The sequence below is a fragment of the Myotis brandtii genome, unplaced genomic scaffold (genome assembly GCF_000412655.1).
Source record: "Myotis brandtii unplaced genomic scaffold, ASM41265v1 scaffold157, whole genome shotgun sequence".
Classification (NCBI taxonomy): Eukaryota; Metazoa; Chordata; class Mammalia; order Chiroptera; family Vespertilionidae; genus Myotis; species Myotis brandtii.
The window spans coordinates 5175510-5188688 of record NW_005355708.1 but is presented as its reverse complement, the minus strand read 5'-3'; the positions used below and the strand labels follow the sequence as shown (position 1 = coordinate 5188688).

General features: G+C 40.0%; 1 protein-coding gene across 4 annotated transcripts in view; it reads right to left on the bottom strand.

Annotated features, from left to right (window-relative positions):
- The window catches only part of MED1 (mediator complex subunit 1), a 28369-nt gene extending 18064 nt beyond the window's left edge, over positions 1-10305 (bottom strand). For 2 of the 4 annotated variants that reach the window (XM_005861898.2, XM_014536159.1), the window contains exons 1-5: positions 10065-10305; positions 7539-7645; positions 2554-2632; positions 416-470; positions 175-307 (exon numbers count right to left, since the gene is read on the bottom strand). In XM_005861898.2, the coding sequence (XP_005861960.1) occupies positions 175-307; positions 416-470; positions 2554-2632; positions 7539-7645; positions 10065-10089 (399 nt within the window). In that variant the 5' untranslated portion in view covers positions 10090-10305. The remainder of the gene's footprint in view (positions 1-174; positions 308-415; positions 471-2553; positions 2633-7538; positions 7646-10064) is intronic. The other 2 variants (XM_014536161.1, XM_014536160.1) reach the window with 2 other exon arrangements.
- Positions 10306-13179: the final 2874 nt, after the last annotated feature.

The following is a 13179-nucleotide window of genomic DNA, read 5'->3' as shown; positions in this document are numbered from 1 at the left end:
CATGTTACTCTAAATCCCATTCTAAAGCTACTGATGTTGTAGCCTATCACATCACCTCTACAGTGGCTCATGAAAACACTAAACCCAAGCTATTTCAAACCCCAACAATTCATTTTAAAATTAATGTCCCTAAGTAAACCCCACAGATTCCAGTGAAATATCGACAACACATACCATAGGATTCTCCCCATGGTGAGCCACTTTTACATCACAAAGCTGTCCTGCAGGATCTAACTGCACTTCCACATAGAACATATCTGACGTGATGTAACATTCAGTGCCACTGGCACTGAGATGAGAGCCCAGTCTAGCAGGAACAAATCAAAACAGAAATTAATAGAAGACACATAAATAAAGCCACCCAAAGTCAACACTAAGTTAAACATTTCTGCCTACAGATAGTCTGTCTACTTACCCATTTTGTCTTGCTATAGACTCCAAACGATCAGTCATTGCGGGTAAAGATGTTACTATGAAAGGGTGAAAAAAGGAAATCACAAAGGATGCTCCAAATAACTTAAATTGTATTCTTCAAAGACCATCCTTTCAAAGTGGTAAACACATTCAATAGTTCGAATGCTTACAATTTGCACAAAGGTCATTGGTAAGGGTTAGCTATGGCCTATGCAGTAATAAAGGTAAAAAAAAAAAAAATCTATTTGAGCCCTGGCCGGTATAGCCCAGTGGGCTGGAGCATCGTCCAGTACACCAAAAGGTGGCAGGTTCAATTCCAGGTCAGGGCACATACCCAGATTGAGGGTTAGATCCCCGGTCAGGCGCATACGGGAGACAACCTAGGGATGTTTATCGATGTTTCTCTCTCTCCCTTCTTCTCTTTAAAGTCAATTTTTTTTTTAAATATATTTTATTGATTTTTTACAGAGAGGAAGGGAGAGAGATACAGAGTTAGAAACATCGATGAGAGAGAAACACCGATCAGCTGCCTCCTGCACATCTCCTACTGGGGATGTGCCCGCAAGCCAGGTACATGCCCTTGACCGGAATCGAACCTGGGACCTTTCAGTCCGCAGGCCGACGCTCTATCCACTGAGCCAAACCGGTTTTGGCTAAAGTCAATTTTTAAAAATATATTTGAAAAAACTAATGGATCTTTCTCTTCTCCCTTTTTCATTACTCATTTGGGACAGTTACCTTTAATTTAAAGAAGATACAGTTATCTGCTAATGTTTGAATAAGGAAGATTAACATCAAAACCAACATAAAAACAGGCATTCTTCCTCTCAGGTGTGCATTTCCTAAACTCTTAGGGTCCCCACAATACTTGCAATCAGGGGAGCAATGGACAGCTAACCCCTTGAACCTGTCTCCAAGCCCCTTTTCTCTGACTTTCCAGTGAGCCAAAGTAGCCCCGCCTAGGCTCATTTCGTTCCTATGACATTTCTAGAGAACAAAAGCAGCCCCACCTAGACTCTCTCCTATTGCTTCTTCTATCCTAAGCCCTTCCTTGTTTCACTGTCCCCAGCTATAATAAACCCACTCTTTAAAATAAAACATAAAATGAAATTATAAAATAAATAATAATAAAATAAAACAATATAAAAATACTCAAGTGTTTATAGCAGCATTATTTACAATAGCCAAAAGGTGGAAATAACCCATGTGTTCATCAATGGCTGAATAGATAAACAAAATGTGGTATACACATACATTAAAATATGATTCAGCTTTCATAAAAAGGGAATTCTGATAAATGCTACAAAATGGATGAACCGTGAAGACATTATGCTAAGTGAAATAAACCAGTCACAAAAGGACAAATACTTTATGATTCTACTATTATGAGAAGTCAAATTCTTACAGACAGAAATTAGAATGGTAGTTGCCAGGAGCTGGGGAGAGGAAGAAATGAGAAGTTATTGTTTATTGGGTACACAGTTTCAATTTGGGAAGATGATAAAGTTCTGGAGATGGATGGTGACGATGGATACACAACAATGTGAATGTACCTAATGCCAATGAACTGTACATTTAAAAATGGTTAAAATGATAAGTTTTATGTTATGAACATTTTACCACAATGAAAAAATAAACCAATCTTCAGCTGAGTAAGTTTCATTTGTGGTGCATCAGAGGAAAATCTTTTTTTACTTTCATTTCTCCCAAAAAAAACATGAGGTAATTATAAGCATGAATAATCAAGCTCACAATTTAAATTTTATATCTGCTTTCCTGAAAACATTGTCTATAAACACAGTAAAAATCTTTTAGCGTTAAAATGTCCGTTTTCTTATTGAAAATTAATTAGAAGAAAACATGTAAAGGTGAAAAAAACAACTTTCCCCTGCTATCTATAGTTATGCTTCATCAATTATCTTTTGAGTCTCTACCAGCCTCTAAAATAGTATCAAAATAAATGTTTCAAAACATCAGATAAGAGCGCATCTCAATTCCATAATAAAAGCAAAACCAAAACCTAGCATAGAAAGTTGACCTATTTCAATTTATATTTCTAGTGTAAGTGTAAAATATAAAATAGTCTTTCTTAAACAGGTAGTTTTAAGAAATCAGCATATTTCAAAGATGATTACAAACCTTTGAGAGCTTTTTGCAATGTCTCCAAACAGCTGACCAAATGTTGGTGCCCTCCAGAACTCATCACAACCCTCTTCTCCTGTATTAAGTGGGAAAACATTTGAGGTAAAAATTAACCGAGCTAACAGTGTTTTAGATAAGCATATATATTATCCTAGTAGTAATACTTCAGGATACTCTATAGACTGTATCTACTTGAGCCCTGGCTCAAAAATATCCTATATATTTGAATATGTAGAACATATTCTATATTCTCTCTATACTCTAGATCAGTGGTCGCCAACCTTTCGGACCTCATGGTTGGTGACCACTGCTCTAGATAGTCTATAGACTTTTTAAAAATATATTCTTAACCGTTGCTCTGTCCATCCAGCCAAAGGAAGAAAGTTCATATAGTACATGGATACATCCATATCCATATAAAGAAGAAAGGAAAAGGTATTCCCAGATCTAAAATAAGTTAACCATGCCCTGGCTGGGTGGCTCAGTTGGTTGGAGTGTTGTCTCATACACCAAAAGATTGCAGGTTCAATTCCTGGTCAGGGCACATATCTAGGTTGCGGGTTCAGTCCTTGGTTGGGGCACATATGGGAGGCAACTGATCAATGTTTCTCTTTCTCTCTGAAAAATCAATAAAAAGCATATCCTCAGGTGAGGATAAAAAAAAAAATAAAGTAAGATCATCTTCAAGGGGGAAATTAGGAAGAATCAAAATGTAATAAATGAGATCAGCCTCCTGTACAAGTAACTACATCCTAAAATTTACTCAGTTAGCCCTGGCTGGTTTGGCTCACTGGATAGAGCGTCGGCCTGGGGACTGAAGGGTCCCAGGTTCGATTCTGGTCAAGGGCATGTACCTTGGTTGCAGGCACATCCCCAGTAGGGGGTGTGCAGGAGGCAGCTGATCAATGCTTCTCTCTCATCGATGTTTCTAACTCTCTATCCCTCTCACTTCCTCTCTGTAAAAAAATCAATAAAATATATTTTTAAAAAAAATTTACTCAGTTAAATGGGGTGGCTCATAAGATTTGGCAATTCCCAAATTATTCTAAGAAATACAACCACACAGTAGTCAAAGTAACAGATTGCGTAGTCCAGAAAAGGTATTCCCAAAGAGCAAAACAAAACAAACAAACAAAAAAACTGGCATAGATTTTCTAACCCCATCCAGGGGAGAAGCTTTTCTCTGCACATTAGAATCCCCAGAAATGTGAACAGTTTTATGATATAAGGATAGTTTTTCAGGCTTTTCCATGCCCCAATTCTTCTCTTTAATCTAATTCCAATCTCACAAAACAAACATCTGATTAATTAATAATCTGTCTTCCCTTGCACCTTGAATATGCAAGGAGGCGCTCTAGACAATGAATATAGTGTTTTGGTAACTGGAAAGATAGACCCTCTGTTGTAAATAAATAAATTGGCATTCTGATTTACATGTTAATCTATTGAGATTTTGTTAGTATGTCAGTTGTAAACAATTCAAAATCTTGATATACCAGTAAAATTATGTTTCTGAATCTGCAAAAGTGAAAAGTAGACAACAGAAGTTATGGTAACCAAACCAAGGCACTGGTACCCCTATAAAAGGGGTGACCACCAGTTGGTGATCACCAGTGGCCATCTGAAATTCCTCTATCTCATAATGTCTCTCTAATGCAGCGGTTCTCAACCTGTGGGTTGCGACCCCTTTGGGGGTCAAACGACCCTTTCACAGGGGTCGCCTAAGACCATCAGAAAACACATATATAATTACATATTGTTTTTGTGATTAATCACTATGCTTTAATTATGTTCAATTTGTAACAATGAAAATACATCCTGCATATCAGATATTTACATTACAATTCATAACAGTAGCAAAATTACAGTTATGAAGTAGCATCGAAAATAATTTTATGGTTGGGGGTCACCACAACATGAGGAACTGTATTAAAGGGTCGTGGCACTAGGAAGGTTGAGAACCACTGCTCTAATGACAATATCATTTACATAGCACACATTTCAAACTAGAATATGGCTGCCTTGTACTCCCAGTAAAAATAAAAAATGACAATCTCTGAGTCCTAAGACTGTAAAAATTGCCATTCTTTTATTTAAAACATTTTAAAAAATATTTTTATTGATTTTTAGAGAGAGAGGAAGGGAAGGAAAGAGAAACAACAATGTGAGAGAGTAACATTGATTGGCTGTCTTCTGCACGCCCTATACCAGGTATCAGTCCACAACCCAGGCATGTGCCCTGACCAGGAAATCGAACAGGCAATCTTTTGGTGCACGAGATGAGGCCCAACCAACTAAGTCACACTGGCCAGGGCAATTTAAATACCTTTTATGTACACAACCCTGAGCCAGAAGATGCACATATATTTGTAGAATTTAGTTAAAAAGTAATTTAGCAACCCGACACTTTAATATCCATTATCTGATCTGATCCTTACAACAGAATTATAGCAGGTCCTCAAGTAACTTCATCTCATTATAACATTGAGAAAACAAAAATCGATTCCTGGCTGAGACCACTGTGTGAAATTTGCACATTCTACCCATGTCTGTGTGAGTTTTCTCTGGGTTTCCACCCATGTCCCAAAGGCACATTAGATTAACTGCCATGTCTAAATTGTTCCCATCTGAGAGTGAGTGTGTAAGTGTGTGTGAGTGTGTGTGTGTGTGTGTGTGTGTGTGTGTGCACTCTGCAATGGAAGGCCATGCTGTCCAAGGTGGGTTCCCACCTTGAGCCCTGAGCTGCCAGGATAGGCTCTGGCCACCCAAGACTCTGAATTTATTCCAGCAAATTAGAAATATTATCTCACTTATTTTCATTACTATTTCTTAAATGGATGTATAGCTCACATTTATTTCGATATTTAATATTTTTTTAAATGTATTTTTATTGATTTTAAAGAGGAAGGGAGAGGGAGAGATAGAAACACCAATGATGAGAGAGAATCAACGATTGGCTGCCTCCTGCGGAAGATCGACCCCACAACCCAGGCATGTGCCCTTGACCAGAATCGAACCTGAGGCCCTTCAGTTGGGGCCCTTCAGTCCGCAAGCTGACGCTCTATCCACTGAGCGAAACTAGCTAGGGCTTGACGTTTAACCCTTTGAGTGCCAACCAATATCCTAGGAACTATGCTAAAATTGCCAAGGCATTTTTGCTGACTTTCCTTAGGTGCCATCTGTCAATAAAGAGTGAACTACTAGCATCTAATAGTGACACTGCAGGAGGAGCGCCATAGCAAAAGACACTTTTGGCGAAAGACAGGAGGAGCGCAATTGCGCTCCCCGGCACTCTAGGGGTTAATATTAAAAGTGTTCTGGGTCTTTATTCAGAAGTTCAGTGATATTTTGTGACCAGAACTATGCCACAGGAACTTAACTCTTATGTATGCCAACTAGCCTATGATAATATTGGTTTCACTATACATCATTTTGCTTCAAGTTGCAGTTTCCAAGAACCAATAAATGTTAACTAAGGACTTAATATATGTGGAAAAGCAAACTGGTTTGTGTGCCTCTATTTTCCAAATGAGAAAACAAACTCAGATATCTATATATATAAAAGCCTAAGCAACCGTCCTATCGGTAGCTATGACACACAATACCACCAGGGGGCAGACACTCTGACTGGTAGCTATGACACGCACTGATCACCAGGGGGCAGATGCTCAATGTGGGAGCTGCCGAGCTGCAGTGACTTGACAGCTGCGGTTCTCGGGTAACACACCCGAACCAGAGAGGGGTGAGCCCGATTCCAGGGTGCATCACCCAAGAACCGCCCTCTCGCAATCCAGGACCCCTTGGGGGTGTCGGAGAGCCGGTTTCAGCCCGATCCCCACAGGCCAAGCCAAGGGACCCCACCAGTGCACGAATCCGTGCATGGGGCCTCTAGTATTAAATAATTTGTCCAAGGTCATATAAGTAATAATCACTTGTGTCAAGCCTAAAACGCAGGTCTTTTGATAACAAATTCAGTAATTTTGCTAGTGCTACACTAATCATTTTAAACACTACTAAACTGAACTTATTCTGGACATAGAATAAGATTTGGAAGGGCGGAGAGGGTACTTTCATTGAAGTACACAGAAGAGTATAAGAATCTGAAGAGATCTATGAATTATCACAAAGTAAATACATCCATATAACTATTGCCCAGGTAAATGCATAGAAGTAAAGTTTTCCTACATCACTTAATTACCACAGAATCATAAGGATGAACTTTTAACATCCAGCCCCCATCCTCCCCAACTCCCTGCCTTCCATTTAACTAACATACTACTGAATGCTGAATGACTAAGGAAGGAGTAGTACTACTGCAGAAAAAGAGGTTGACGGAGTGAAACTAATTAAGAACAAATTGCAAAAAAAAAAAAAAAAATGAATGAATTGCAAACTCAATTCCTAGCATAGAAACAATGAAAGTACTATCACATTAGTATCAAGGAGTTTAACAGGAAGTGAAGAATAAATGTCTCTATCCCAGTCTATCACGTGTGTCTCTTATTGGTGTGTTTCCTAGCACCTTTGCCTAAAGTACCTCAGTGTACTATAACTCATGATTAATACCATTTTATAAATATGTCTCCTTAGGTAGACTCTTTAAAAAAAACAAAAAACTTATTTTTTTATTGATTTCAGAGAGGAAGGAAGGGAGAGAGAGAGAGAGAGAGAGATAGAAACATCAATGATAAGAGACAATCATAGATTGGCTGCCTCCTGAACACCCCACACTGGGGATAGGGCCCACAATCCAGGCATGTACCCTGACCGGGAATCGTACTGTGATCTGGTTCATAGGTCAGCGCTTAACCAGACCCACAAAGGCCAGGCTTAGGTAGATTCTTAAAACACCTGAGTACATGGTGGCTATCAACTTTATGATAAATAAAACAAAATACACACTATATTAGTTAGTTTGAAAAATTTGACACAGGGAACATAGCTTATTAAATAATTATCAAAGCACACACCACAATCCTCACCATGACTTGACGCACAAGCTTAATGGTTTCACTCCAAGGCCTATTTTGGTTAAATTTTGCATGGAGCCGTTCCAAGAGAGAACTCATCTTACTCAGCTTTTCCGACTCTACAATATAAATCAGAAGATATTGTTAGAAACTCTTCTTTCAAGACCTTAAAGTTTTTCTTGCAAACAACCCTCCCATATGACATCCTGCTAAGAACTCAGTTAAAATATTTTTCAATATCATTTACTTCAAAACATACAAAGAATTTATTTTTAGTGACAAGAAGACACATAAATTATGGGCCTAACCTAATGAACACCACAGAACAGGACTGCTTTCTATTCAAACTTTTAATGAGAACCAAAAAAGAACCATCTCTAACCATGTTTCAAGATCAGAACTACAATTTAGTGACAAAATTATTTCATGATATGTATAATATCCCTTGATGAGATATTTAGAGCACACATTTGAATATGGCCTTACTATGGTTAGTTGATTTTCAATGTGAAAAATATAAACTTTGTTCATCTTTTTACATAATTTTAAGAGATCAATTTATAAGTATTATCAAGAAAAAAGGCTTTATTTGTCATTCAGATTTCTCCTATTTGAATTCAAACTAAAACTAGAGAGAGAGGGAAGATGTCAATAGCTAAAGAATTAGTTTCTAGCAGAGTTGTAAAAGAAAGGTAGAAAAGACTGGCTCCTGAAATCAGTGGGTGAGCAAATCTCCTTGCCCTTAAACTCGCCTTTCGAGAATTCTTGTACTGCTTAGTATGAGCAAGAGTCTATGCTAGAGACGACTGGCAATGCAAAAACACAATATGCCTGAGATAACATCTGTGAAAGGGTGTGGATAAGTAAATGCGGAAATAACCATCACACAAAAGCAAAATGAGATACGCTCTTAAAAACAGATACACAGCTGATCTCTTGTGGGGAGCAGGCCCAAGCCTTTCCCTTCCCTTTCTTATCCCTCCCCCACCCCCCAGGCCCGTTACTTTTGCCTTTCCCTCGCCTAAGCTCCAAGGGTCCTTCTTTTGCTTCTGTAACTTGTTTCCTGAGCCTAGCAGCCCAGCTGGCTCACTTCTACTACTACTTCTGTAACTTTCTAAATAAAATTTCTCTTATTAAAAGAAAAAAACACACACAAAGATGCACTAATAATTGAAATTCAAAGGAGAAAAAGTTTATTAGTTGTGGAATGCTACAGAAAAGATGTCATTGAAAAATGAATAGGCCCTAGCTGGTTTTGCTCAGTGGATAGAGCGTCAGCCTGCGGACTAAAGGGTCCTCCTGGGTTCGATTCCGGTCAAGGGCACATACCCGGGTTGCAGGCTCGATTCCCAGTAAGGGGGGTGCAGGAGGCAGCTGATCAATGATTCTCTCTCATCATTGATGTTTCTATCTCTCCCTCTCCTTTCCTCTCTGAAATCAATAAAAATATTTTTTTTAAAAAATGAGTAGAATGTTAGCAATCAGAGTTGAGGCAGTGACATCTTCTAAATCAAGATTCAAGCTCCTCCCTCTAATGCCCTCTTCTTCTGGAAAACTGGTTTGGGGGCTATTTCATCCAGTTTACACTTCTGGACACATTTCTAAGAATTCCCACTTTCAAGACTCATTCGTTCAAGCACTATTTTATGTGCTGGGGGATATGGCAGTGAGCAAACTAGACAAAATTCCTGCTTCATTTTACACCTGTCATGCCTCTGCACCCAAGGTGTAAACCTTTCTTTGTCCTCTCCTTCAAAAAACACCCCCCCTTCTTTCCCTTGAGAAGTCTGATAAATATCATTAAATGAAAGCTCAAATCAAACATTTTTTTGAGCAACTATTTATGTCCCAGGAACTCTACAATGAGTAAGGCAAGGTCCCTGATCTACAAAGCTCAATATAAAGTGGAGAAGACAAGTACAAAATAATACAGTGAGCTGTATTAGTAATAGAAAACTATGTCCATAACACGAAGGAAGCACTTAAAATTGGAGTAACTTGAGAGAATCAAAGTAAGGTTCCACAGAAAAGCTGTTTTTCAGTTCTGAATCAGTCCAGTCATTGAAAGGATGAAAATCAACGCATATGCCAGAGGACAAGTTCTGAACACGGTGACGTTCTAGGGAACTGCAGGCTTTTTATATCAGAAGGACCTCCTGGCTTCACTCACGCCCAAACATCCCCTGGTACTCCGACACACAGCTCTATTACTATTCTCAGGCCATTATTCACACGTTTGAGAGTCACTCGCCTGGTCTTCCACAACCTGAGGATTACAATGCCCTGAGACCCAAATGATTGCCCCGAGCTAAGCAGAAAACCTTCACAGAAGTTGGGAGTCCCCATCACCACAAAGTCGGAGCTCTCCACCATCAGGGAAGGCACGGTCAGAATCCGAGACTCACACACATCCCGCCCCACGGACTCTGCGCCCACGAGAGAGTGGCCTCCGCGAAGGCATCGGACCCCCAGCTCCTTTCACAGATTGGCTCCCCCCAGATGTGTCGCGCCCCCCTGCTTCCCCCTTCCATCACTCACCCTCGGTTTCCCCCTGAGCCTTCATCCTGACAGTGGGGAAGGCCTGAGTCCTACACAACTGGATCAGCTCTTCCCCACCACTATCGGGGGATCAAGTGGGCTGGGGCTCCCAGGACGCGGGGCACCTGCAGTCCCCACTCTTCCCGAGAAGGCTCAGTCTGAAGTCCCTGGCGGCAGGAAGAGAAGGGTGCTCCCGGCCGCCGCCATCTTCCCCAACGGAACTTCCCAAAGATCGCGAGATTAGCCGTGATCCTGCGAGAGAGAGGAAGAGGGAGGGACGCCGAACGATCGCGAAAAAGGATTAATGGTGCGCTTCTCGCGAGATTTTTCCAACTGAGCCTTCCCTTAGCTGTCGGTTGTTTAGACTTTCTGCAGCTAGGTATGGTGCTTGGCAGGTGGTAGGTAGACCACCCAGCTCCTGACACATCTCATAGATACAATGCATATTGTTGGGATAAATTGATAGGGTTGCCAGATAAAATACGGAACACAGTTAAATTTGAACTTCAAGAAGTAAACATTTTTTTTTCGTATAAAAGTATGTTCCAAATAGTATATAATATAAGCCTAGCAACCTTAAAGTTGATGGAGTACAGAGAGCATTTATCCAAGTGAGAATTCTTTATATGTATATATATATATATATTTATTTCAAGAGAGCAAGGGAGAGAGAAAGAGAAAGATAGAAACATCAATGACAAAGAATCATCGATTAGCTGCCTCCTGCACAATCCCCACTGGTAATAGAGCCCGAAACCTGGGCATGTGCCCTTGACCAGAATCAAACCGGGACCCTTCAGTCCACAGTCTGATGCTCTATCCACTGAACCACACCAGCGAGGGCCCAAGTGAGAATTCTTGTTTTGTTGGTTTTTGGTGGTGGTGGTTGTTGTTGTTGTTGTTTTGAGAGTGCATTTATTAAAGTTGGGGACAGTGAATCAAGGAAGGGCTTAGGATAGAAGAAGCAACTGGAGAGAGCCTAGATGGGGCTGCTTTGGCTCACTGGGAAGTCAAAGAAAAGCAGGCCTTGGAGGCAGGGTCAGGGGGGTTAGCCCAGAAGAGCTGCCACTGCCCATTGCTCCTTTGGCTGCAAGTCTCCAGGGGACCCTGAGATGGGGAGAAAAGGGATGGGTGTGCTTCTGGGAGGGAGAGTGCTGAGAGTTCATATTTTAAATGCTAATTCCTTTTCTGTTGTCAAAGTGTTCTTCATTCAACAAGCATCTATGGAGTCCTAGTACTTGTGTATGTTAATATAATATAAACATGAAAACACAGCCTCAGCCTTTGATGGGCTTATCTGATTTAGAGTTCTGAAAATACAGTTGGTCACAATAATCATAGGTACTCAAAATTTTTTGTTAATTTATTATGCAAAAAGTATCAATGTTAGATACACAGCTTCTTCATGGAACCTCTCTGTACATATAAACAATAATGCCTGTACTAAATATAGGTAGAAAATTTTAAACCTTACAAAGCTTGAAAATAGAGTAAACTTTAGCAAAATTTTGGTCACAGAATAGAATGTTACAATTTCTCATCTAAAAATAAAAATGAAATGACATTGTTAGAAATTTGTACTCAAAAAGATAGGAGAGACATGTCATTAAACAAGAAAAACATAGGAAGAATCATCCTATATGGCAAGAAGGGGACAATGGGCAAATTTTAAATGACTCAGCTTTGAGGGTGACTTCAGAGGACTCTTTAAACATAAAATCTAAACTAACGAATTGGTTTGTGGTGGATAGGAAATTATTATAAATTTAGTTAAATCTTTCTCTTTTTTTCTTTAATCCTCACCAGAAGATATTTTTCCATTGATTTTTAAAGAGAGTGGAAGGGAGAGGAGAGACAGAGAGAGAGAAACATCGATGTGAGAAAGACACATCCATTGGTTGCCTCCTGCACATACCCCAACCAGGGCCAGGGATTGTGCCTGCAACTGAGGTGCGTGCCCTTGAACAGAATCGAACCAGGACCTTTCAGTCTGCAGGTCAATGCTCTATCTACTGAGCCAAACCGGCTAGGGCAAATATTTCTTTTGTGTACAGATTTATTGAGATATAATTGATAAAGAGCAGCTTTCTCAGTTGCTTTGGGGATTTACAGGGAAAATATAGTAATCACCTGACTGCATCTCGGGGTTCATAGAATTGCCCTGGCTCCCTGCCCTGGGAAGAGATGCAAATAAACTAAATCATGCAGTCTTAGAATTTCTGAGTTTAAAGTTGTGAGTGTTTTTAAATATTTTTATTGGGTTTTTTTGTGTTTGTTTTTTTTTTTTTTTTGAGAGAGAGAGAGAGAGAGAGGATGGGAGAGGGAGAAAGAGAAACATTGATGTGAGAGTTGAATATCCATCAGCTGCCTCCTGCCCGCCCCTACTGGGGATCAAGCCACAAGTACGTTTGTGCCCTGACCAGAAATCGAACCCACAACTTTTTCCTGCATAGGACAATGCTCAAGCAACTGAGCTATACTGGCTCCAGTGAGTTTAAGTTTTTCTGTACAGTGAAGCAACCTTTATTTTACAAAATCACTGTTCATACCAGTTGTTAGGCCAAACCATGCAGTTTACAGAAGATTTTGCATTTTATTTTTTAAAATATATTTTTATTGATTCCAGAGAGGAAGGTGAGAGGGAGAGAGATAGAAACATCAATGATGAGAGAGAATCATTGATCGGCTGTCTTCTGCATGCCCCCTGCTGGGGATCGAGTCCACAACCAGGGCATGTGACTTTGACCAGAATCGAACCCAGGACCCTTCAGTCTGCAGGCTGATGCTCTATCCACTGAGCTAAATAATTTGATATTTTCTAGAATAGATTTTTCCAGCTTTATTGAGATATAATTTATATTAGAGTTGAATTTTATCTACCAAACCCCAAAAGTGTAGTGCAATAGAAAGAGTGCTGGCTTAGGATGAAAGAAGGTCAGGGTTCAATCCTGTAGGGGCACGTGCCAGGGATGCAGGCATGATCCCTGGCGGGGGGGGGGGGGGGCCAGAGGCAGCCAATCAATGATTCCCTCTCATCATTGATGTTTCTATCTCTCTCTTCATCTCCCTTCCTCTCTAAAATCAATAAAAATATATTTTTTAAAATCTCAGATAA